Source organism: Thamnophis sirtalis, unplaced genomic scaffold (genome assembly GCF_051295495.1).
Source record: "Thamnophis sirtalis isolate CommonGarterSnake01/CBP01778 unplaced genomic scaffold, rThaSir2_p1.2 scaffold_1, whole genome shotgun sequence".
Taxonomy (NCBI): Eukaryota; Metazoa; Chordata; class Lepidosauria; order Squamata; family Natricidae; genus Thamnophis; species Thamnophis sirtalis.
Window position 1 is genome coordinate 78,528,406 of NW_028261381.1, and position 27,176 is coordinate 78,555,581.

The 27,176-nt window shown below is 42.5% G+C and overlaps 2 protein-coding genes across 3 annotated transcripts in view; one reads left to right on the forward strand and one right to left on the reverse strand.

The window, feature by feature from the left end:
• The window catches only part of SLC67A1 (solute carrier family 67 member 1), a 74,868-nt gene extending 67,329 nt beyond the window's left edge, over positions 1–7,539 (forward strand). For both annotated transcript variants that reach the window (XM_087716877.1, XM_087716881.1), the window contains 2 exons: positions 2,897–3,017; positions 7,307–7,539. In XM_087716877.1, coding sequence (XP_087573003.1) covers positions 2,897–3,017; positions 7,307–7,494 — 309 coding nt within the window. In that variant the 3' untranslated portion in view covers positions 7,495–7,539. The remainder of the gene's footprint in view (positions 1–2,896; positions 3,018–7,306) is intronic.
• A 5,179-nt stretch (positions 7,540–12,718) lies between these two features.
• On the reverse strand, positions 12,719–15,095 carry LOC148049576 (pleckstrin homology-like domain family A member 2). Its single transcript, XM_087716893.1, has 2 exons — positions 14,506–15,095; positions 12,719–13,135 (listed from the first exon to the last, which is right to left on the reverse strand). The coding sequence occupies exon 1, from the start codon at positions 14,992–14,994 to the stop codon at positions 14,548–14,550; it is 447 nt and encodes a 148-aa protein (XP_087573019.1). The 5' UTR covers positions 14,995–15,095; the 3' UTR covers positions 12,719–13,135; positions 14,506–14,547.
• Positions 15,096–27,176: the final 12,081 nt, after the last annotated feature.

The following is a 27,176-nucleotide window of genomic DNA, read 5'->3' on the forward strand; positions in this document are numbered from 1 at the left end:
ACAGTCTATAATAATATGAGAAAAGTTGTTACACTGGATATACAAATGAAACCAGTTGATATTTTAATACTTAAAAGGGATATACAAACAAAAAGTTCAACCTGGATAACATCCCTATGTTGGATTTACAAAAGTGACTTGTTACAGTATTGAAGAATTTTGTGAAGTGACAACAAATGAAAAGAAAACAAGTTCTAGGACATTATTTGAAGGGATTAAACCAATAACTTTCTAGACAAATCTTTCCCATCAATTCCTACTTGATCCTCAGAACTCAGAAAGTCAAGGATTGAATTAATGACTTTTTGCACACAAACTGGGGTCTCTACCATTGAACATCTCCCCAAACTGAAGAAATCCTAGAAACATTCCAAAATCTAGAGTCCATATTTATGTGGAATCAAGATTTTAAGCATCTATACTACAGTAGTGTAGTACAAAAAGATTGTCCTTGCCATGCTGTATATGCATTGCAAACTGATCTACATAACTGAGAGAAATTTTAGCTCATTAAAGTTCAATGAAGTCACTTACAAGCGAGCAAGCCAAACTGGTTCCCCAAATCCTAAATTCCATGTCCCGCCTTTCATGTATTTGGGGAATCATGATTTAATGTTAATAATCTATGCTGATATTGCTGTGCATATCATATTAGGGAAGTATCATGTTGCAAAGTTTAGCCCCAAGACAATTCGGGGAAAGGATTTTGGAGAAGAACCAAGAAAATGCCTAAATATACTGCTTCCTTTCTTGAGCTAAAGCCATATTAGGAGAATATTTTTCTCACATACAGTGTATGCACTAGTGCAGGCTGATACAGAAAACTTTAAAGGTAAATGATTGAACCAGTCATGGAAAATGTGATGTTGAACAGGCCCAACCCATCCTCTCAGGCTCCATAGTGTCCTAATTCACAGGGAATCGGTTATCTTAGATGATGAGTCACTCTATGGATAATTGAAAGTAGAAACTTCCTGGACTGTTAAAAGGTTCCCATTATATAAGGCAATCTTTGACTCCTAGGAGACTGGAGAAATGAATATTCTGCTGCAATTTATCATCTAGATTACAAACTCTTGGCAGGGACCTTTACATACTAACAATTCTTTTCCATTAGGAATAGTCTTAATCTGCTCATCAACTGTCCATTGTGTATTTAAACTAGAAGAATCCTAATTAAATCAGAACAAAGAGTTAGCAGTGAAACTGATCTGCTGGAAGGGAGAGGAATACAACTATTAATAATAATCAAGCCAGTATGTTGTAAGGATTTCATCCACACTATGTGACTATCCCAAGAATTCTGTCAAATCAGATGGCACTTCAGCTGAGACTATGTGAAGATAAGAGAGGGAGTAATTTTTGACCATATTGTTATATAATAGTGGAGGGAGGAGATACTATAGGCATCTTCCCCCATTAAAAATTGACAGTATCAGTTCCCCTGCTAACATCAGCAGCCTTCATCTATGAAAATAATTATTAAGCCAGTAGTTTTGAATGGTCCAATATTGTCTATGATACGTACTAATCCTCAGAACTGTGGTCAGTTGCCAATCCTCAGAACTGTGACTGGGGACTTTAAGACATGGATAATAGTTCCAGTTCAGTTTATTTGCAAGTTGTTGGCTGCCAAATGTTGTCCCAGTGAGCCATTCTGCTCCTGTAATGGTGGTTCAAGAAGCAGAAAAAGTGAGTTGTGCCACCAGATGATGTTGGGCTGTCCCAGAGTCCCCTGGGATGAAGACACAAACATCAAACAGTTCAGTTATATCCTGCCACTAACAGGGCTATATAGATGTGCCCTGCAATAAAGATCTAATAATAACAGCCTAAACAAATGTCAACTAAGCTTTTTAATAGCATCCACACCCATTCATTCCAGATCATCAGGACCTGATCAGTGTCACTTTATTTCACAATTTATGAATTTATTTCACAACTTCTCCTGAGCAATTGGCATTCTGCTCTTTGGGGAAACCCATCGCCCATATCCATCCCAAGTCATTTGTGCAAATAGAACGGAACCAATTATGGGTAGTCCTTAATGTATGACCACAACTGAGCCCAACATTTCTGCTGCTAAGTGAGACATTTGTTAAGTGACTTTTGCTCCATTTTATGACTTTTCTTGCCACAGTTGTTAAGTGAATCACTGCAGGTGTTAAGTTAGCTACATGGTTGAGAAATGAAACTAGCTTCCCCGTTGACTTTATTTGTCAGAAGGTGGCAAAAGGTGGATTACGTGACCCCGGGAAACTGCCACCATCATAAATATGAGTCGGTTGCCAAGTGTCATGCGAATTTGGATCATATGACCACGGGGATGCTGCAAAGGTCATAAGCGTGAAAAATGGTCCTACGTTTTTTCAGTGCAGTTGTGAGCAATCACTAAATGAATTGGTAAGTCAAGGACTACTGTAGTTCCTGTACACCAATATATTTTGGGACAGGTAGATTTGAAATCATTTGTGGAACCTGAAAAGTTGGTAAGAAGATCTTTCTGAATATTGTGACCTGCTACTCTTCTTTTGGGACGTGATGGCTCAGTGGCTAAGACACTGAGCTTGTCAATCAGAAAGGTTGGCAGTTCGAATCCCTAGTGCCGCATAATGGAGTGAGCTCCTGTTACTTGTCCCAGCTTCTGCCAACCTAGAAGTTCAAAAGCATGTAAAAATGCAAGTAGAAAAATAGGAACCACCTTTGGTGGGAAAGTAACAGAGTTCCATGCATCTTTGGCATTTAGGCATGCCGGCCACATGACCACAGAGACATCTTCGGACAGCGCTGGCTCTCCGGCTTTGAAACAGATGAGCACTGCCCCCTACAGTCAGGAACAACTAGCACATATGTGTGAGGGGAACCTTTACCTTTACCTTACCCTTCTTTCTCACAGGTCCTGATGACCAATGTCTTTCATTATTGCGTCATTGTGCCCCCCATGGTGTTTTCCTTCAGTGTTGTCGGTGTCATTGCCGATAACATCCTGACCAAGTCAGTCCCTGTTTCTGACACAGGTAAGGCTCGCTCTTTTCTCTTTCTGATTAATGTTTCCTTTTGGATGTGCTACTTGGTTTTGGTCCACTGCTTTCCAAAAATGAGCATTGGCAACAGTCTGGTACATCATGCTCTCTCTGCCTAGGAACCTTTTAGAGCTCTGCAGGAAGCAATGCCAAGTTCCAAAGTCTCTGCAGCTCTCACATAATTGGACACAGAAGAAAAGGGTCATCTTACTGGAATTGCATATCTGCCAAGCCGGTGAAAACTAGTTAGAATCAAAAGAGCTGGAGTTACCAAAAAATGCCTGCAAGGAAGCCAGTGACCCATATTACTTAATGACCCAGTTGTTAACAAAGAAGTAAAATCATGCAGCATTTCCTGAGATTAATTTCCTAGTGAATGTTCTTTCTGCATGGCTTTTTTTATGCCTGGATGACTTTGGATGATATGTGACCCTATCTGCAATTCAAGACAGATCCCATCCCACTCCACCCCATCACACAGCCAAGCAACTCCCCAACCTACACGCTCTTTTCTCAACTGGTAGCTCCAATCAGAAGTCCTTCAGAATAGCCATTGAGATTATATGTTGGATGATGATGGCAGTAATCATGTATATGGGCCACACATGGAAAGGTTAATTCTCAAAAGCTTTTGATGTCTTAGATGCTTCCTCTCCAAGGAATCCCTAGCCGACACACAAGAATCACATTCTACCCCCCAAAGTTGCTCAAATATTCTGGCGTTGCAGACCAGCCGCGGCGGGGGGATGATTTCCAGTGGTGGGATTCAAAAATGTTTACTACCGATTCTGTGGGCTTGGTTTGATGGGTGTGGCAGGGGAAAGTTACTGCAAAATCCCCATTTCCTCCCAATCAGCTGGGACTCAGGAGGCAGAGAATAGATGGGGGTGAGACCAGTCAGAGGTGGTATTTACCGGTTCTCCGAACTACTCAAAATTTCCGCTACCAGTTCTCCAGAACTGATCAGAACTGCTGAATACCACCTTTGATGAGTCCCCGCAAACAGCGGACAAGCGGGTATGCGAGCATAGCTCCATTAGTGCGAGCAGCGAGTGTGTGTGCCTACTACTTGTGCAAATGGAGCGCAGGTGCATGTGTTTGCCCACTGGTTGCGCAAATGGGAATGCACGTTCACTTCCATGGCCCGGTTCTGAAGGGCTCAAGGCCCGGGAGTGGGCTGTGGCCCGGGGTCGGGGACCCCTGTTCTAGCATTTAAAATCTCCCTAGCTGTTCCCTAGGAAACAATGATTTTTATGATGATTGTCTGTAATAATTTTCTAGTTGATAAACTATCCAGAGAAACTAAATAAGAATTTAAACTTCATTATCTAAGTAAATATCGGGAAGGGCCTCACTTCTCTGAATCCAATTTTAACAAAAACACGGCTGAAATTAAGTTTGATATTGCTAGTCACAGTATTTATGGCCTGGACATTCTCTGCACTCTCTCATTATTGGGTTCTGGCCAAACCTTTTGAAATGGAGGGTGTTGGGGAAGTTGAAAGCAGCAGCTGCAACTGGTCCAGACTGTTTCTCAAAAGAGCTTTTGTCAGGGAGACGGAGCCTGCTCAGCTTGCTTCCTTGGCCCAGAGGCAACCTGAATCACATAAGGAAGCCAGTTCAGCGGCTTATCCTGAGTCTGATTTGCGTAGATGATTATGAGTTGACAACTGAGAAGGACTGCTTACGTCGGCTTAAAAGCAGCAGAAAACTAGGAACAGGGCTTAGGAGCAGAAACAGGATTTCAGGACTTAAAGGAATAGAAGAAAGGGTGCCTGTGTGCCTGGATGCTCATACATATTGCTCCCCGCCCCCCAAAAAAGTCTGTGAGTTCCCAGCTCATCCCCCATGTGTTATGGATATATGTGTCAAACTTTACAGCAGGAGGTGGCTGGTACTTGGGGGTATTAGATAGGAAATGACAAGTCACTGGGTAAAACATGTTTGGAATTTGTGCTATATTTAAATTTGAGGATTTGAACTAAAGCACAGAAGAGCCTTGAACAAAAGCTTGTAGCTAGCATAGTTCCGATCCTTTCAGCTCTAAAAATAAATGATTAATTCTATCATGCAAAGAAGTGCTGGCCTTCCCAAAAAAGTAAACTAGGGTCAGCGTGTGCCAATGGACAAAATATATTAAACATTTAGGCTATTTTTACTAAATCCATACCTAGCAATTACTGCAGTGCAAGTGACTCCCAAGCTAACACAATTATTTAAAAAAGCTTCAACACCCATTTTTGGCCCGGGGTGGAACTGCATGTTACCTCAGTTACCCGCAGATTTCCTCTATCACACCCTTTACCATTCCCTGTCAGTGGAAAGCATCCCATTAAATGACTGGTCCTTTTAATGAACTCTTGCTGTGCAATTATTTTCATTCTTGTTTTGCTGTCAAGCAGGTGGTAGGCTTCCAGCTAAGAAAATTTCCAGATAATTTAAGAAACATAATAAGAAAAGTACATCAAATAGATCTGTATAGGCAATACTCAAATCAAGTGAAACTCATCATAATAATGCATAATTAGCATATAAAGCATAGTTTCACTGACCTAGAGATGCAGGGATGAAGCTGCAGCCCAGTCTTCTATATATTTCTCCTTTTCTAACTCTGGATACAAGAAATATGAAACTTTTGCTTTCAGTAAGTGAATCATAATTCTGAGTTATATCCAAATGTGGGGCACCAATCATTACAACAAACCAGAAAGTAAAACCATAATCACATGATATCTATCTATCTATCTATCTATCTATCTATCTATCTATCTATCTATCTATCATCTACAATATCGATCTATCTATCTACAATATCTATCTATCTAAAATATCTATCTATCTATCTATCATCTATCATCTACAATATCTATCTACAATATCTATCTATCTATCTATCTATCTACCTACCTACCTACCTACCTACCTACCTACCTACCTACCTACCTATCTTTTTATTATGAGATATCCAGGGTTTTAAAAGCCCACAAAATTAAAGCAACATTTAGCCACCTTTGCACAAGATGTTCTTAGCAATCATGTCACCTAAAATGGGGCCAGCATTAGAATTGTCTTGTTCACAGAATTCTGTCAAGGAACCAATGGAGCAATTAATGTGTTGGGGAAATATCAAAAGAGTCAACTGGTCAGGTTGTCAAGTGGTTAATTTTAACCAGTGCACAAGATTAATTTAGCTCCCACAATGAACTGTGTTATGGGAAGCCAACCTGTTGACCCATATTGCTTGCCTGGTCATCTGAAAAAAGAGGTGGAGGGTCAGGGGCTGAGAAAACAGACCTTTCTCTTACAGATCCCACTACCAAGATCTGATGGCACAGAACATACATCCCAAACACTGATTGGCTATAATGGTCAAGCCTCACCTGCTACTTCCTGCCTCATTCTGTAGGAAAGGGCTAGTGATGGCATTATTGTTGTTTGTACAGTCAGATTGGATTTGGCATCTTGATCGACCTATCAAGTCCTTCCCAAGGATCTGGGTGGGCAGATGTTGTTGTTTGATGGTGATAAAGGTATCGTTGCAGGATATAAGTTGTTCCAAGTAAAGCTGTCTTTTGAAATAGATTGATTTTGTCAATGCTGATGGTGTTTAAGTGGTGTTACAGTTATTTTAGAATTGCACCCAAGGCACCTAATACTGTTGGTAGTTTCTGTTTTCTTTTGCCACAGTTGTTCCACCTTTATCTGCAGGTCTTTGCATTTTGTGATAATTATATAAACAAAAATGTGAAATCACAGTTGCCAGTTTTTTAGCTGGTGTTGGCCTTCATATACATCATGTTCTTCTCAAGAACCTAGAATGTGATAATGTATGAACATAATATATATGCAGACTCAAGGAGTATGGCCTTTTGTAATTGACAGGTGGACATTTTGTCAGTCCATATTTCCTAGGTGCTGTCCAGAATTTTTTGGGTATGGCACCCAAACTGGTTTATTTTAAATTTATTGCCCACCAATCCAGAGTATTCTACTCTGGGTAGTATACAAAACTACAATACTCTTTGGGCATATGAGGTCTCTGGGATTCCAGGCAATTCTGGGAACGTTTGCAAATATTATGTTTCCAAAGTGCTTAGTGTGGGATTGGTTGACTAGAGGAGTGGCTGATTGGATCAAGCATGTTCTAGGAACAGAGCCCATTTATACTCAGGGTGCATGTATTTAATTCTTCAGACACTGATCTTTTTAATCCATTGGAGCTAGAGCAGATCACAAAATGAATTTTGATCTATGCTGTCTGATTTTTTCATTGTTTCTCATAGGTGCCATGCTTGGAATCAGTGCTTCAGTTACTCCACTGATACGGACATTTGGCCCAACAATAGGAGGATTTCTATATAGACAATTTGGGGTTTCCTCCTTTGGCTATTTACAGCTAATGGTGAATGTACCTCTCTTTTTCTATCTCTTGAAGAAGAAGATCCCTCAAAAAGAAGAGAAAACTCAGTGACTAATTCCATGTATGTTGTTGGCATAAAGAAGGCTCACGTGGAAAGCTTATTTTCAGTCATTTGGGGTTGTTAATATTATATTTTAAAGGAAATAATTTATATCATCATAAAGGAATATTTGCATAACTTGTTGGGTAGGAATTTCCAAAGGTAAGAAAACTAGTGTTGGACCCAGCAAAAGCCCACTGAGATTTTAACCCTTAATTTGCTGTTGCCAGAGGTGCTTCCAAGCGCAGCTAAGAAACCAGCCAAAAGAACAGCAGTGTTTTTCTAGACGTATTCTACAATTTTTGGTGTTAAGAGCCAGAAGGATCCCTTGTTCCAGGCAGCGGACAAGTAGGTTGTCACATTGCAGCCCCTACATGCATTTGTCACAAGGTTATAGCATTTTTCTAGCTAAAAATGGCTGTGGCTGCCATTGTTCTCCTCTCCAAAAATGGCTATGACTACCATTGTTTCCTTTCCTGGCATTTTCATTTACGTTTTCTTCTATTAATTTTGCCGCCACAGAAAAGCAGCTGTAGTCCCTGCAGAATCCTGGTTCAACCATGACCTTTCTCATGGTGAGGCATTGCGGACAGGATTACCTTCAAATACTGTATTTTTATTATTTACAACTTATATAATACCAGAATCACACCTTAAAATGCAATAGTACTAAACCATTGTTTAAAACGTCTGGGAAAATACTTTAAAAAAAAAAAAAAACTTTAGAATGCTGTACTTTGGAATATAGTAGACTACTATTCCAATGGTTATTACAGATTTTAGACAGTTGAATTTTGGCTAGAAAAAGTACCAAGAAAAGGAAATATTTACTTGTGCACACAATTGCACATTCTCATCAACATAACAGAATAGATGTAACATGTAGCATGTGACTGGCTATCTTAATACAAAAAACAGGAAATCACAGCTACATAGAGCTACATATAAAATGCCTTTTATTTCCTATCTAGAAAATATTGCTGTATTCTGCAGCATAATCCCCCCCTTTTTTTACTCCTAGTGATAGTTGATGAGACAACTTATATTATTACATTGTAGTAGAAGCCCAAATGGTAATTTCTATTGGATAATGCTAGAATTAACAATATAAGACAAGCTTAAAGACATATTGATTTCAGCATTATTTGCTCCATAATTAATTAAGTAGAGTACAAGTCTCACCCAAGTTACAATTAAAAGTTCACTAGAGTGAAGCAATGAGTTTACACATAATTGTAAGCCATGATTTAAGAAATCATGATGAATAAGTCTAACTTATGGCCTTATGGGTTTACTTATTACATTAAGGCTTAGCAAGTTGTGTGAATCTGGCCTGTGTGTACACATCTCCTGTTGTCTCTATAAATTCCCCTTTCCATTCTACAACCATCTGCAATGCAGAGATACTGGCCTACTTACATGTTTGAAGGAAGGATGTTTTTAAAAATGTTTATAAAGTACTTTCAACCTCAAAAGGCTTTGTGAACATAGATGCTATTATTGGAGGCCTTGAGTTCACTCCAGGCCTATCCCTCCTTGCCTGAATGTTACAAATTATGTATTCAAATTGCCTCTCTATAACACAAGCTGATGCTTCCTCTTGCTTACCAGAGCTAAACTTGGAGGAGTATTTGAAAAGGAAGAAACTGCTTCTGGGCAGATACAATGCCAGCTGGTGGTTACAGGTTGTCTGAGCACTACTTGAAAAGCAAGATCTGTTCAAAGAGAGCATGAATTAGAAAGTTATGAGGCCCGCCTTGCAACTCTGTTGTCTGTGTGGCTGGGTTAAGAAGAGCCAGTTGGCCTCACTCGTGTGCCATTCGCCTTCTTGCACTCCGCCATCCCTGCTAGGACTACTCAACTTGATTGTTCGGTGAGGGAGGGGAAACGGAGTTTCTCCAGCTTGAAGTATTGGGGGACTTCAGCCTTCTTTTCTTAGCAAGAGGCCTGGCGTGGCTCAGAACTTCAGGGCTGCCATGACAATCATTTATTTATTTATGAATCCAATTTATATGGCTACCATTAATACAAGAAACTCTGGGTGGCAAGCAAGATAAACAACCACCCCCCCCACACCCAAAAAAATCCCACTACTTAGCTCACTAAAATCACGAAACCACTACATATATAAAGCCTGGGGAAAGAGCAAAGTCTTCACAAACGTCTGAAAGGTCCACATTAGAGGGATTGTCCATATTTCAGGAGGAAGACTGTTCCAGACAGCAAGCACCTTAACAGAAAACCACATGTCCAGAAACCCACCAACTGATACCTTTTTTATTGATGGTACCAGGAACCTGCCCACTCTGCCAGATCTGGTGGGGCAAGCAGGAACCACTAGAACAAGGTAGTTCCACAAGTAACCTGGCTCCCTGCCATGAAAGGTTTTGAAAGTGATGACCAGCGTTGGAACACCTAACGAGAACCAGTGCAGCTCACACAACAGTGACCTTACATGACTGCCCACAAATTGTACATGCCATTAAATCAGAGGTGGGTTTCTGCCAATTTGCCCAGGATCGGGTGAACCGGTAGTGGCAGTGGTGGGAGGCTCCACCCACCCACCCGTGAACGAGTGCACGAGCGAACCAGTAGTAAAATAAATTGAAATCCACTTCTGCATTAAGTCCTGGACCATCTGAATTGATTTGATGCAACATATTGAGGGTCCGGTATCTATAGTCAAATCAAGCAAATATTTTTTGAGCAAGGAGTGCATTACACCCTCCTTTAGACCAGCAGTACTATGCATGGTCTATAAACCTGTCTTCAATGTTTCTTGGAAAGGAAGAAAATGGATGTCCTATGGCTGCAAAGTTCTTAGAGGACTCTTAGCAGTCAAGGTCCCCTTTGGAAAATCAGGGTCAGAGGAGCACAATCTTTCTGGTCCTCTTCATGTTTTTCAGTGCCATTCAAACAGGGCATCCTTCTGGACTTAAACTTCTGTATTAGACCACTGAGGGAAGTCATTCATCAGCAAAGCGCTGATGGTATGCACTTATACATCTTCTCCCCTGGCCAAATAGGCAGTGCAATGACAGAGCTGATCCAGTTCTGGAGGCTGTCAGGACACTAGATAGACAAAATGAATCCCTCCCATATGGAATGGCTTTGGATTTGTAGATGTAAAGAGTCCATTTTACACCCATTCAGAGGATTGCAATCGTTTCCAGGCAGACTCGGTGTTCACTGTCACTCATGCTCTGGTCATCTCCTGGTTGGATTCCTAAAACGTGGGTGGTCTTGAAGAACATTTGGAAGATACAGTAAGTACAGAATACAGCAGTCCAGGCAGTTAGGTGTGTGTCTTAATATACTGAGATGACCCTGCTGCTTCAGGAACTGTAGTGGTTCCCAGTTGGTTTCCTAGTAGGATCTAAGACACGAGTTACCATGCTCAGATTCCATGTTCATTTCACATCTTGGTTATGAAAAAGTCAATTCCATCCAGGTCTCATCCCTACAGGATTGTTTCCTAAAGGAGCCACAGAAGCAGGTGTACTTAATAGCTGCCTCCACTCTAGGGAACTCTTCCCTTGCAGAAATCAGGGCAGCCTCACCCTGCTTAGGTCTGTTGAAGACTATGTAAGAGAAGAGTGCTTTTTTTACATTTATGTGTTTGGGGTTTTGAGAATGTGTTTACATGCACATGTACACACACACAAACATTATATGCGGCCTTTGGGGTGAGTAGCAAACAAGCAAGGTAAGTCCAGTAAATAATACAAATAAAAATAGGTTCAAAGCATTCTGATCAAGCTATGTAGTTAGTTATAAAAAGGTTAATGTTTAATATTATTAAGGGTCTGGGTTTAAAAAACTATGTGACAAATACATGAACCACAAATAAACCTTCCTAAAGGATCACTATATCCAATATTATTTTCCCCTGAATAATTCTCATAAAATGCACAGGTAGTCCTCGACTTACTACAGTTCATTTAGTGACAATTCAAAGTTACAACAGCACTTATTTATGAACAAGTTTCACACTTAACACTGTTGTAGCATCCCTATCGTCACGGGATCAAAATTCAGATGTTTGGCAACTGACTCATATTTATGACAGTTGCAGTGTCCTTGGGTTATGTGATCACCTTTTGCGACCTTCTGACAAAGCAAAGTCAATGGGGAAGCCAGATTGACCGAACAACTGTATTACTAACTTAACAGCATGATTCGCTTAACAACTATGGCAAGAAAGATCACAAAGTGGGGCACAATCCGTTTAACAACTGTCTCAGTAACAAAAATGTTGGGTTCTGTTGTGGTTGTTAAGTTGCAGACTATCACATTTCTCCAAACTTAATATGAAAGAAAATTGTTAACTGAATACTTAAATGGCCTTTACCATGGGTTAATTCTTACATAACAATGTATGTGGATCTTTTAAGTGGATGCAAAAGATGGCACAAATATTTACCTAGTCATGCTTCCCTCAGAAGTATTGGGCACATCTTCCCTCACCCAGCATGGTTAATTTTATGTTCACTTCAGGCATCAGGCAGTCAAGTACATGTCTGGGAAATAAGCATCCTTTTATTCTGGAACCTACAGCACCTTTCTCCACATACTGGTGTATCATTACTCAATGCCACAGGGAGATGGGTTGCTATTCAAATGGTTTAATTTCAAAACCAGTTAATTTAGGAAGGACACTAATAATTCAAATTTGGAAGGCAATTAAATGTACAGAGCCACTCAACCAAAGCCAAAGTTAATAATATAACAAAAGATGGGAAGGACAAAGCTATATGTTTTCACTTCTTTCTTGAAAAAGTATGTTGGAGAATTTTGTGCATCTCTTACAACTCATAAGCTAGGTAGGTGATGAGCACACAATCCTTAGTTCAAAATACCTGTCTATTGTATATGCTCCTGATATGTGATTTGATTCAAAAACTAAAACCAGGAACTTTATTCAAGTGAAGTATGTAGAATCTAACTGCAAGGCATTACCTATATAATGCATGTTTATGTTATACATGCTGGACTAAGTAGACTAAAAATATTGGGAAGAAATAATGAATGGATTTTTCTGTACATAGATCATGGCACAGGTAGTTTTCTGAATTTTTTTAAACCTAGAAATTTTTTTGAGAGAATAAACAATGAATCAACTTTTTGGATTAGTAAATTAGTTAATCACTTGCATTTTTTTTGTAGGCACTCAGTGTAGGTTACAGTAGAACACAGGATTTCACTCTTAATAGAGGGAACACTACACAGCAGAAATACAGTAAAAAAAGTATTTTATTTGGAATGGACATATTCAAATGCTAAAAGCAATTTAAGACAAATGTTTATCAAAATAAATACAAATATAGATATTACAAATAATTTAAATGATTTTGCACCTGCAGGTGCTGCATGTTCTTTGCTTTTCATAAATAGAAAAAAAATGTTTTAATGCAAAGTTGGATGTTGAACGTACAACCTTATTCTTTGCCTTAAGTCTTTTTTTCTTCTTTTTTTTTAAAAAAAGTTCTTTGGTTTATAAATGCCTCTAAGGAGAAGCTTGGCCTCTTTGCTTAGTCGTCTCATCACACCTGGAAAAAAAATCTAGGTATAGTAGCATCCTTTGTTTTCCTTCATTGGTATCCTGTCTTGGTTCAGTCCAAGACAAATGTATTTGTTATCCAGATGTATAATCTATTGTAAGAAAAAGAAAAGAAAACTGTTAGGGATACAGGAAAAATGCAAAACAGCAGGTACTTCTCCCCCCTCCCACCCTTTTTAATAAAAAAAATCTAGTGTCTGAATAGAGTTTAGTAATACAGTAACTGATGACAAGCACAAGAAATATATTGCACTGGGTTTTTAAAGTGTTTAGAAATTCATTTTCACTCAATACATTAACTAGCTCCACTGCAACCTATTCCAAACTATGAATAGGAACAGATGGTAAAAGTCTGCATCTGAAAACCAAGTGCCGCAAAATCACACAATACATATTCATCACAGTCAGCGTTATTGAGCCCAATAAAATTTACTTCTACGTAAGTACTATACACACTTCCTTAGTAGCAACCAATACCAAGTTTGGGCTTAAGAGCTTTCACCGAACTTGGTAGAGATTAAGACTGCTTGCCGAAATTGCACTGAAGTCTCCAATAAGCAAATGGAGAGTAACTTATTGGAATCATTTCAAGTCTCCCAGTGACTAGGCATAATTGTGCAAAAAATATAGCACTATGCAGAAAGGTTGTAAAAAGAGGGCTATATATGTCCCCTCTTGCATTTTTAAAATAAACCTTAGAAAGATTTTAAAAAAAAATCGGAATTACATTTGCTATTTGAAAGGCACTGACTGAACGCACAAAAAGGGCAATTTTGCCTATACCATTAGTTCTCTGAGCAACATTCAAGGCAGTATTCAGCAGAGAAATTCTGGGAAGGCCAGTATCTCCTGGCTTCAGGTCTTGTCAATCAAGCAGAGCGAAACTCTAGAGAAACACAGAGGCTGGGCTAATTCTTCCCTGCTCCTTCAGTGACTCAGGCACTAGTTCCGGAGAGGCAAAAACAAGTAGCTCCTTTTGACAGAAATTGTGCACCACAGCAGATTTCAAACTGTTCTTCCTCTGCAGCTGCCTCCGGTTCCTGTCACTTGAATCTCAAATATGTTGCAGTCTCCATTCCAATGAATGAACTCTTTTGAGGCAAGCTGCTTTCTAGCTCGGAACATGCTCAGAATTACCCTTTGTGTCTCATGCCTTGTGCATCTCGGGTATGTACAGCTATAGTTAGTCAATTCGTTACTATTGTTATAAACTTCCCCTCCTTCCCTAACATTCTCCTTATGCAGCTCTCAAAAATCTGGACTGAACCCCAAGACAAATGTAGAACAAACTTCCACAGTCTTTAAATATAAATACTTATGAGGCTCGGCTCCCACAATAGACGCGAGCCTCAGCAGAGAGGGAAACGAGCTGAAGGACGAAGAGGAAGAGGAAGAAAGAAGTGGAGACCGAGGATCAGAAGCGCAACCTACACTAGTGGTCAAAACAACGGCAATCGCTCACCTCGGCTAGGCTGGTCCGCGGGGGACTGGCAGGGCGCGGGGCTCAGGGCGCCCGAGCCAACCGCCGGTCGCGATTGCCCGCCGCCGCCTGCTCGACGGCCTCCTGCCGGCTCTTGAAGTCCTGGATGGCGCGCTTGTTCTGGAAGTCGATGAGCGCCATGGTGATGGAGGCGTTCCAGCAGCTCTCGCCCGGGCACCGAAAGTCGATCTCCTTGCGGTCCGTGGTGACGATGGTGAAGTAGACGTACTTGCCGGTGCGCTCCACGCAGTCCACCTTCTGGATGGAGCCGAAGCGCAGCTCCTTGGCGCGGGCCCTGCCGCCGGCCCCGCCGCTGCCGCCGCCGCCCTCGGGCGAGAAGAGGCTCAGGCTCTCCTTGCTCAGCACCACCTGCTTCTTCTTCCACAGCTGGAAGAGGCTGTCGCTGCGCTTCTCCAGCTCGCCCTCGCGGATCACCTCCGACGCCGGCCCGACCGCTGACGGCCCTTTCATGCTGCCCGCTGCTGCCCGCCGCCGCCGCTCCACGCGACAACGATGCCGGCTCTGCAGTGTCCGGGTGCCGCCGCTGCTCGTGCTGCTTTGCGGGCAAAGAGCCGGATGGGCGCCATTTATGGTCGCTGAGCCTGCCCAGGCCCCGCCCCGTGCTTGCCGCCTCCGCCTTTCAGGGCGAGACGAGATCGAGCCGGCTTAGATGCCGGTGGGTTTTCTTCCTGCCGCCCCCTCGCCCGTCAAGCCACGAACAACAAACCCCCCGCCTCCCCCCCCCAGCCCCGCCGCCTCCACACTGCGCGGAGTGGGGCGCGGCTGGGTCGGTCTCAATCGGCGGCTTTTCGGCTTCCTGCCGCTCCTTTCTCGGCACCGAAGTTTCTGAAGCATCGCCCCACCGCTCGCTTTCGGATTGCCCACCCCATTAAAGGAAGTTTTGCGGCGGCTTTCCTTTCTTCCCGAAACTCCTAAGCACTTTTTGGTCGCCGCTTCCTAACAGCTCTGAGTAAAAATAAAAAATAAAAAGCTTTTGGGATTTGGGCCCCCGATGTTTGGCTTATTCTCTTTACCAAATATCAGTAGGGCCTCACATGAAGCCCTGATAAATTTATGTGGCAGAGATGCCAGACTTCAAAACACATTTTTTGTGGATCTGGAGGGAACTCAAAACTACAGATAGTCTTCAGTGTATATCACAATTGAGCCCAAAACTTATGCTGCTAAGTGAGACGTTTGTTAAGTGAATCTTACTCCATTTTACTAACTTTCTTACCACAGTTGTTAAGTGAATCACTGCAGTTGTTAAATTAATAGCATGGTTGTTCAGTGAATCTGGCTTTCCCATTGATTTACCTACTTGTCAGAAGGTCGCAGAAGGTGATCACATGATCTTGTGACACTGCAACCGTCATAAATGTGAGTCAGTTGTCAAGTGTCTGAATTCTGATCACCTGACCACGGGGATTGCTGCAATGATTGTAAATGTGAAAACGGTCATAAATCACTTTTTTCAATGCCGTTGTAATTTCAAATGGTCACTAAATGAACTGTTGGAAGTTGAGGACTACCTGTATTCATATCGTGGAAAAACTGTCTGCCTCTAACGCAGGGGTGGGTTTCTCGCCCCGTTCCAACCGTACTAGCATCTGTGCGATGCTCCAGCTGCTCCTGGAGGATCGCCCAGGCGCTATATGCATCCTGCGCATGCGTAGAAGCGCAGAACTCGTCAAAACCGGGTAAGAAACGCGGGCGGGCGGGTGGACCCTTCAGCGTTCCCGGAAGTTACTTACTTCTGGGTTCGCCGACCAACCGGTTCGCGGGGACCGCCACGAACCGCCTAAAACCCACCCCTGCTCTAACGGCATCTTCAAGGAGGCGCTTTCCTGTATAACCTATGATTGTGTTTCTTCTGGAAATATGATAGCATCCTCTTCTCTCCCTTTTATCCTATTTTATTTAACCCAGAATAATACGGTCATTCTTATTCCTGTGTCTCCTGTTCTGCGATTTCTTAAGGCGATTTTCTACCGTTCTTGGAAATTCTGTAGAGGAAAAAGCAGGAAAAAGCTGCTGGTGTGGTTTAGGTACCTCTTGACCTGTTCACCCAACATACTATATAACCAGATGCATAAACGTTCCAGCAGGTACATTCACGCTGGTTTGTTTTGTTTTAATCTTGCCTTGTGTGTGTGTTGGGGTGTAACTGGATTATAAGCCCAGTGGGTTTGGTTGGTTTCAGTATATTGCGTCAAGTAAGAATGTTAACCCATTGTTAAGAGTATTGTGTAACTGTGATTTATGGGAGAAGGATGGGGGGGGGTTCCCTGTGTGTTGTCTAAATATTTCTCAGCTGAAAACTTGCTCAGGTTTGTGTCTAATAAGAATTAGAAATTAAGAACCGACTCAATTCTTCTTCAAGCATTAACCTTGTTCTGACCTTCAAGGCCATAGTTATTTGCTCTTAAACAGACATGACACACTCACTTCCGTTTGATTTCTACTACTTTTTATCTATACCTTTTGTCGTGCATACCTAACCCATAACACACAATAAATCACACATACATAACCCAAGAGAAAGGGGTGCACAATAGAATAAATCTTGACCCACTGAACAAGGAGCCAATTTGTTTCTTCCACCCTGCGAAACGTGTATTAGCAATGCAACAGTTGTTGTTTTCAATCGGAAACTTGGGTTTCCATTTCTTCCAGCCACTTTTAAAATCAATTCAGTAGGATCCACACCCGACCAAATATGCATAGGATCATAGCTTTAATTTCAGAAGATCCATTTGCAAGAAACAGTTGGGAAGGAAAAGAATTTGTCCAATCAAGAGTGACAAGAGTGAAATTCACCAATTACAGTAACTGGGCCATTGCATATGCACAGAATATTCAAATCTGGTGCCATTTCCTCTCTGCTAATCCAAGATATGGTCAGCGTGGCATATGTCTTTCTGTTGTCTGACATATGTCCCCTGCTACCCTTCTGCTCTTCTCAAGCCTATTGTTCCTTTTCCACAAGTTTATCCTGGGCTTCCCATTCCCCTTTGCCTCACTTGTGGCTCATAGGATGACTGGCCTCAGGAATGCAGTTGTCGCCAAGCCCACAGGGTCTGAGTCAGCTGCAGCTCTGGGATTCTCAGTGCTGGACTAGGTCCAGGGACTCTGGAGTAGGCGTGTGTCTGAAAGATTTAACTTCCTTATAAATGTCATTCTTTTCTTTTCCTACAGAAAAGCGAAAGGTAGAGACTGGGCTGGTCTGCATTCTTTCACATTCTCTCTGTAATGACCTGTAATAAATCAATTAAAGCAATTAACAGTCCTTCCCCAACTTCCTTTTTTTTCACAGACCACGTAGACTGCCATTTTCTAGCTCACAGAGGTTCCTATTATCTCAAAAGCAGGGCCAAAGTTTGCCATCTCATGAGCAGAATGGAGCAGTCAGGTGACTAATGGTGAAAAAAATATGGGAGAGGCGATGAAGGGTAGGACCCTGTCCCACATTGTGCTCTATTGGGCATCGCTCAGGTGTAGTGGAGATTATTGTTTGTTTGTTTGTTTATTGGATTTATATGCCGCCTTCTCCCAAGGACTCAGGGCAGCGTACAACATTAAAAAAAAACCACATATTACAAAAGTTAAAAAAAATTAGATAGAGTATCCAAAAAACAAACCCAATTAAGATTAACAATAACATTTTTAAAAATTCAATTAAAATTAACAATAATCAATCATTTATTATATTTTGTTCAGGCCAGGCTGGCTTGCTGGAAAAGCCAACTTTTTAGGGCGCGTCGGAAGGACCGGAGGTCAGGGATTATACGAAGCTCCGGGGGCAGCTCATTCCAGAGGGAAGGCGTTTATGTTCCCATGTCCATCCTTGAAATAAGATTCAATCCAGTTAATTCCTACATATAGAGGGGAGAAGGGCACGATTTTGTCCACATTTCTTAACCTAGTTCTAACAATACTTCAGCAGTTGCAGGTTTTTTTTTATTACATTTTAGAAAGATATATAAAGAGAGAAATCACATCTGCTGAAATTCTTTCTATCATACAATAAATGTGAGTACAGTATTGGGCCATTACATATACATTACATTACTCTAGCTATTCCCATATATGTTTGCAAACCCAGAGAGAATGCAACAATCCATGACTAAAGGAAACATGCCCCTGTCATGGTCAGACCACTTCCTACTGAGGCTTGACTTTCGGAGACCAATCCCCCGCTGTAGGGAGGAGGAACCGATTAGGTGGTTCCACCCCAGGCGTCTTATGGATCCTCAGGGTTTCCAGACGGCGCTTGGCGTTATGCTTGATACTCTCGCCCACAATCCTGTGGAGAACTTAGTTGCTACTTGGAACTCGGTAGCGTCTGAGGCTCTCCACCGGATTGCGCCTTTACGGCCGATCCGCGGCAGTGGATCCAGGAGGGCCCCTTGGATCACCAAGGACCTCCGGGAGATGAAGCGCCAAAAGAGACGCCTAGAGCGCCGCTGGAGGGCCAGTAAATCCGAGTCAGACCGAGCACTTTTGAAAACCTCCATCGGAGCATATCTATCGGCAATACAGACAGCTAAGAACAATCATATTGCCGCTCTGATAGCGTCCGCTGAGTCACGCCCTGCCACCTTGTTTAGGGTGACCCGCTCCCTCCTAAATACGAGGGTTGCGGATAACCCCTTACAAGGTAGAGCAGAGGAATATGTCCAGTTCCTCGCGGACAAAGTTGCTCGGCTTCGGATGGACCTGGACTCCAATTGCGCAGAGCCAGCCGGGGTACCGGGGGAAGGTCTTGAACAACATCTCTGGACTGACTTTCAACCTGTTGCTCCTGATGAAGTGGACAAGGCCATTGGAGCGGTGAGTACTGCCACTTGTGTACTGGACCCGTGTCCCTCCTGGCTGGTCGCGAACAGCAAGGAGGTGACACGGAGCTGGATCCAGGCGATGGTGAGTGCTTCTCTTCGGGAGGGCTTCTTCCCACCGGCACTGAAGATAGCGGTGGTGAGACCCCTCCTGAAGAAGCCATCGTTGGACCCAGCTAGTTTGAACAACTACCGGCCAGTCTCCAACCTCCCTTTCATTGGGAAGGTTGTTGAGAAAGTGGTAGCCTCTCAACTCCGACGGTCCTTGGAGGAAGCCGATTATCTGGACGCCTTTCAGTCGGGATTCAGGCCTGGCTACAGCACGGAAACCGCTTTGGTCGCACTGACCGATGACCTCTGGAGAGCCAGGGATGGAGGTTATTCCTCCATCCTAGTGCTCCTTGACCTCTCAGCGGCCTTCGATACCATCGACCATGGTATCCTTATGCGACGGTTACGAGAGGTGGGAGTGGGCGGCACCGTTTTTCGGTGATTCTCCTCCTACCTCTCGGACAGGTCGCAGTCGGTGTTAGTTGGCGGAGAGAGGTCGACCCCTAGGCCCCTGAAATATGGGGTTCCTCAGGGTTCGGTCCTATCCCCCCTTCTGTTCAATATCTACATGAAGCCACTGGGTGAGATCATTCGACGGCACGGGATAAAATACCATCAATATGCGGACGATACTCAGTTGTATCTGTCCGCCCCGTGCCAACTCAGTGAAGCGGTTGACATGATGTGCCAGTGCCTGGAGGCTGTCAGGGTCTGGATGGGAGTTAACAAGCTTGTACTCAATCCAGACAAGACCGAGTGGCTGTTGTGTTTCCCTCCCAAGAATTTGGCCAGTATTCCATCACTCAGGCTGGGGGGTGAAAATTTACATCCCTCAGACAGGGCGCGCAACTTGGGAGTCCTCCTGGACCCACAGCTGACCTTAGAACATCACCTGTCGGCTGTGACCAGGGGGGCATTTGCCCAGGTTCGCCTGGTGCACCAGTTGCGCCCCTACCTGAACCGGGAGGCACTTGCGACAGTCACTCATGCCCTCGTGACCTCAAGACTGGACTACTGCAATGCGCTCTACATGGGGCAGCCTTTGAAGAGCATTCGGAGACTACAACTCGTCCAGAATGCAGCCGCGCGAGCGATTGTGGGTGCACCTCGGTACACCCACGTTACACCTATCCTCCGCGAGCTGCACTGGTTACCGATTGGTCTCCGGATACGCTTCAAAGTGCTAGTCGTAACTTATAATGCCCTTCATGGTATTGGACCTGGGTACTTGAGAGACCGCCTGCTGCCAATTACCTCCCACAGACCCGTTAGATCACACAGGGTCGGCCTCCTCCGGGTTCCGTCTACCAGTCAATGCCATCTGGCTACCACCCGGGGGAGGGCCTTCTCTGTTGCAGCTCTGGCCCTTTGGAATGAACTCCCCGCGGAGATTCGGACCCTCACCCCTCTCCAGGCCTTCCGGAAAGCCGTCAAAACCTGGCTGTGCTGGCAGGCCTGGGGTTGATGAGTTCCCCTCCCCTCTCGACTTGTATGGCTGTATGACTCTTGTGTATTTTAATTATATTTATTGTGTTTGTATCCCCTTTCCCCTTTTGAGTTGTTCGCCGCCCTGAGTCCCTCCCGGAGAAGGGCGGCATACAAATAAATTAAATCTACAATCTATGATGTGCGAGCATAATCAGTTTTAAAAGCAAAAGAAAATATGTGAAGGACACATTTTTATAGTTATCTCCGTTATAAAATGAATTATGCCAATAACACATACCGCTTACCAGCAAAGCCTAGTTATCTGTTTATTTGTGTTTTATTAGATCAAGGTGTGCTACATTTACAAGGTTATATTTCTTAATTGTATAAATTATGCTGAATGTGTTCCAACTATTCTTCATTTTCCAGAAATATCCTAAAACACTAGGTACAGCAGCCATATATAAGAAGCCTTACTTCAATAACTGAACAGAGAGCTGGACATCTGAGACAGGCATTTTTATTTTGCTCTCCACTGCAACAGCTTGCCTGCAGAAATTGTGGGCTTTATCACTGGAGGTTTTTAGTAAGAGACTGGACAGCCATTTGTCTGAAATGGTATAGGTATCCTGCTTGAGCAGAAGGATCGACTAGAAGATCTCCAAGATCTCTTCCAGATTCTAATTCTAATTCTATTCTATTCTCTACTCTAGTCTATTTTCTACCCTGTTTTATTTTCTACTCTAGTCTATTTTCTATCCCATCCCGTCCCATCCCATCCCATCCCTATGTTTAGGGAATACCTGGAGAGTGGCTACAACTTTGCTTCACTGAAAGTTGCTAAAGCATTCCTGTGTATTATGCCAAAGATAGTTATGTTGCTTTTCAGAGTTTCTCCACCAGCGCAGCAGGTCAGGAGCAGGATTAGTTTCTAGGAATATTGAAGGCAACTTATGTGTCCACATTCATATGATATTGTAAAAGCAATTATCTATAGGGTTAGTGTATTGTCCAGATCTGAATGGGATAAAGGTAAAGGACAAGAGTTGTATCCCCACAGTGATAAATTGGCTTATAACCCAAGATTTTATTGGCCCAAATTGCCACCCCTCCAAAGAGCCTGTTGCTTTTGTACTGCACTGAAAGTGTATGAGAAAGTGAGATTACAATTGTTTGAATAGCAGAGAGTTTGATTCTCATTTTACACTAAATGTCACTTATCAGAATTCTTGTGTTGCTACTTTAACTCATTTTCTAATCAATATTACTAGTTTGGGAATAAAGACACTTGTTCCTTTGTTTATGTCCTTCCAGCCTGGTTCGTTCTACAGGTATCTGACCAAATCTGGACTTTTTGTGTTATCTGAAGCCAGAAGGGAGGGTTACATTATGTTTCCTTTTCAGCCTCTAGGCACAGAAATAGGAAACTAGAACAGCTGCAGAATGAGGCCACTTTAGCTATTGCAACCATCACAGTAAGTGTCATCATAGTCAATTTATTAGAGCCACTACAATTTTACAAGTGTTTGCATGAGAAATTGGCTTTCTAAGGATTAATAAAGCAATAGAGAAGTGCTGTGCAAATCACTTCTTCGGAATCATTTTAAGAATGTTCACAGCCATTCTACCCATTACCATCATTATTCCATTAAATCCAGAATCTAACATTACTTAACTGCACAATATGTTTAGAAACTTTAGATAAAAGTAAAGGTTTCAGAAAAAGCTATCTTCATAACTGAGATGATTTACAGGCCATGGTGACTATGTCCTTTGCTGTTTTTTGCATATTAATTCTCAAGAACAGAACAATGAAATAAGACACCGTTTTATGACTTGCTTATAATCTAGAATAGGCATATATGGTAAAAATTTTAAGAGCCACACTCCACTTCTTTTAATCAAGAATCTCCATTTTAGGGAATTAGAAGTCAAAGCTGTTGGTTCGGCTTGCAGACTGTTCCCATAATTTACTAATCTAAAACAAACAACTGATATTTTGACTCAGCATGTTGGCTTTGTTCGTACATTACACTGTGTCAGTGTCCTTTCTTTGGTTTTGGGTTAGGCATTATAATTTATAAACTAGAGTTTGATTTGGGGTTTTGTAAAAATACAGTCAATACTCCACACATTATTTTAGCCGTCACCATTGTATTACTTACAGATTCAGAATTAGTGATCTAATCCTGAAAAAAATAATCACAGTTAAGTCTAGCACATTCCATTATTTGTCAATGAAATTTAGACACAACTAGCTTTGCTAGATAACAGCAGTTGGCAGGTCTCTTATTTTAGAGTTTTTCATCAATGCTTTAAGTTTCCCTCTTCTCTTTTGCCAAACTTCCTGAGGCATCAACAGCCTTGATTACAATCAAGGCCTTTGGAGAAGCTTGGGATTAACTTTGCACTTCAGAATGTCTTGTATAAAGAAGGCGTGATGAAGACAGGGGCAAGGCTGACTAAAGGTCAAGTTTGCAGGAACATACCTACTTGTCCACACCCAGTTCTAGATGTCCTGTTAAGAACATCTTTCTTTCTTCAGAGCCACATTTTTGTTGAGGAATTCCAGCATTACTGAATGGTTTTGCTTCCCAAGACTACACCCAATTAATAGTTGCCTATGTGACCCATTGAAATTATGCCAACACTAAACCTCCACTTACTCAGCCTGTGTACCACACAGAGGGATTGTTAGCATTTTTCACTGGAAGATAAAGGAAGAAAAGTTTGTGTGGGAGTGAGCAGCTGAGTTAATATCTCACAGAATTACTTAGGAAGAGGACCTCCAGTTCTGAAAGTATGAGAGAGTCCCATGGTAACATTGGAGAGGCCGCTAAAATAAAGACCATAGGCTCCTGCAAAAGAAGCATAGAAAAATCAAGATGGTGGTTGTGCAACCACATGGTGAAAGTCCGTTCTTTTTTATATGCGTCTCATCTAGAAAAAGCAGAGGATAGGTTTTTCAACAGCAGGAATAAATTACAGAATTTAAAATCAAGAAGTAAGGTTTCAAGTAGGATTTCAAAGGACTACATCTTTGAAACAAATTAATCATGCCACCGTTCTATTGTTTTGGAGACTCTCTTCCAGTAGATAGTATGTTAGATAGCATGAAAAATATTATTTTCCTCAAAGTGTGTGTGTGTGTGTGTATATATATATATATATATATATATATATATATATATATATATATATATATATATATATATATATATATATATATATATATATATATATATATATATATATATATATATATATATATATATATATATATATATATATATATATATATATATTGGTCAAGTTTACGAGGTTTGCTGATTTATTACCAAATATACAGTAGGAGAACATTTTGGAATTCATTTGATTCACAATTCCACAGAAGCTAAAATAGAGGAGACAACAAGTAGCCCTTGCATCTCGCAAGATTTTGTTAGATCTCATTAACAATGTTTATGCTCTCTGTGACATGTGACTCAATCACCACCCATGCAATAAAATTCTCTTCAAAGTTCGTATCTTCCAAAACTGAATAGGAAGGTCTGGTTCAAATTGTCAAAAGCCTTCTATGCATCTAAGAACATCAATGCAGCTTGATTTTGTTGCTACAAGTATTCCAAAATCTCCAGGGCATTTCTAATATTGACTTTTAACTATCTTTTAGGTAAAAACTGACATTGATCCTCATATATACAAATATACATATTAATTAGTTTATTTCAGTGTCAGAGGCAAAAGATAAGCCTAACATGATCAGGGATGCAAGCCCCTATATAGGTAGTCCCTGACTTACAACCATTCCCTTAATGATTGTTCGAAGTTACAGTAGCACTGAAAAATTGACATGATCATTTTTCACACTTACAACCATTGTAGTATCCCCATAGTTATTTAATCAAAATTTGGACATTTGGCGACTGGAATGTATTTATGACAGTTGCAATATACTGGGGTCATGTGATCACCTTTTGCAATCTTACAACAAGCAAAGTCAATGGAAAAATCGGTTTCCCTTAACAACCATGTTAAAAATTGCAGTGATTCACTTAACAACCGTGGCAAGAAAGGTCATAAAATGGGGCAAACCTACTTAACAACTGTCTTGCTTAGCAATGGGATTTTGGGCTTAATTATAATCATAAATCAAGGACTAAAGATATATATAGATTTATGGAAATTACTGTAGATTTATGCAAATTACTGTATACATTTAATCAATATAGCAAACAATTTGACTGGCACATGCATGTTAATCAGGTCAGAATGAAGTAATTGGTTGAATACAATGGCTGCCTTGAATGGAGCTTAGAGGTCTAAAAATGTGTCTTCCAAAGATGCTACTTTTCTGTAGATGTTAATGGCCTTTACCCCCGGGGATGTGGACAAGGCCATGAGAGCTGTAAGTACTTCCACCTGCGTTTTGGATCCGTGTCCCTCATGGCTGGTTACTAACTGCAGTGAGGTGACACGAGGCTGGATCCAGGCGGTTGTGACCGCCTCCCTTCGGGAGGGGAACTTCCCCGCCGCACTGAAAGCGGCGGTGGTGAGACCCCTCCTGAAGAAACCATCCTTGGATCCAGCTGTTCTTAATAGCTATCGTCCAGTCTCCAACCTTCCCTTCCTGGGGAAGGTTGTTGAGAAGGTGGTGGCCTTCCAGCTCCAACGGTCCTTGGAGGAAGCAAACTACCTAGACCCCTTCCAGTCAGGCTTCAGGCCCGGTTACAGCACAGAAACCGCTTTGGTCGCATTGATGGATGATCTCTGGAGAGCCAGAGATGAAGGACGTTCCTCCATCCTGGTCCTCCTTGACCTCTCAGCGGCTTTCGATACCATCGACCATGGTATCCTTCTGCGACGACTGCGGGAGGTGGGAGTGGGAGGCACCGTGTTACGGTGGTTCTCCTCCTACCTCTCGGACAGGTCGCAGTCGGTGTTAGTGGGGGGGCAGAGATCGTCCCCTAGGCCCCTAAATTATGGGGTGCCTCAGGGTTCGGTCTTATCCCCCCTACTATTCAACATCTACATGAAACCGCTGGGAGAGATCATCCGCAGGCACGGGATTAGATACCATCAATATGCGGACGATACGCAATTGTATCTGTCCGCCCCGTGCCAAATCAATGAAGCGGTTGACGTGATGAGCCGGGGTCTTGAGGCCGTTATGGACTGGATGAGGGTGAACAAGCTTGTGCTCAACCCAGAAAAGACCGAGTGGCTGTTGTGTTTCCCTCCCAAAGATTTGGCTATTATTCCACCACTCAGGCTGGGGGGTCAAATTTTATACCCCTCAGAGAGGGTTCGCAACTTGGGAGTCCTCCTGGATCCACAGCTGTCATTTGACCACCACTTAACGGCTGTGACCAGGGGGGCATTCGCCCAGGTTCGCCTGGTGCGCCAGTTGCGACCCTACCTGAATCGGGAGGCTCTCACAACAGTCACTCGGGCCCTTGTGACCTCTAGGCTGGAATACTGCAATGTGCTCTACATGGGGCTGCCCTTGAGGAGCATCCGGCGACTTCAGCTAGTGCAGAATGCAGCCGCGCGAGTGATTGCGGGTGCACCCCGATTCACCCGCATAACACCTATCCTCCGCGAGCTGCGCTGGCTACCTGTTGATCTCCGGATGCGCTTCAAGGTGCTATTAATCACCCATAAAGCCCTACATGGCAGTGGATCTGGATACTTGAGAGACCGCCTTCTGCCAATTACATCCCTACGACCGATAAGATCTCATAGATTAGGCCTCCTCCGTATTCCATCGGCCAGCCAGTGTCGGCTGGCAACTACAAGGAGGAGGGCCTTCTCAGCAGTAGCCCCGACCCTTTGGAACGAGCTCCCCGTGGAGATTCGTACCCTCTCCACCGTCCAGGCCTTCCGCATAGCCTTGAAGAACTGGCTCGCCCGTCAGGCCTGGGGATAGGATAGTTACCCGCCCGAATGATGAGTGTTTGTTGTTTGCTATTTTATTACATGTTTTGTCCTACTGTCTGTATTCCCCTTTCCCAGTTTTTGTGTGAGCCGCCCTGAGTCCCCTCAGGGAAAAGGGCGGCCTACAAATTCTAATAAAATTCTAAAATTCTAATTCTTGTTTCTCAATGCTTTTGTTGTTTGAATCAGCATCCTTATGTTCAAATGTCTCAAATCTATAGCCCACCTAGGCTTCTTTGGGAAAATGCACTCATGGAAGGAGTAATTTACTCACTTATCCAAATTCCATTTTCACCTTTACAGGATTAAAATTTTTAAAAAAAAACCAAATTTGGGGTTATTTGAACAGATGAGTTCAAGACAAGAACTTAAACAGGGAAAAACCATTTCTCTTCTGTT

Coding starts and splice junctions, on each gene's coding strand:
- LOC148049576 (XM_087716893.1), bottom strand. CDS start 14,994: ATGAAAGGGCCGTCAGCGGTCGGGCCGGCGTCGGAGGTGATCCGCGAG.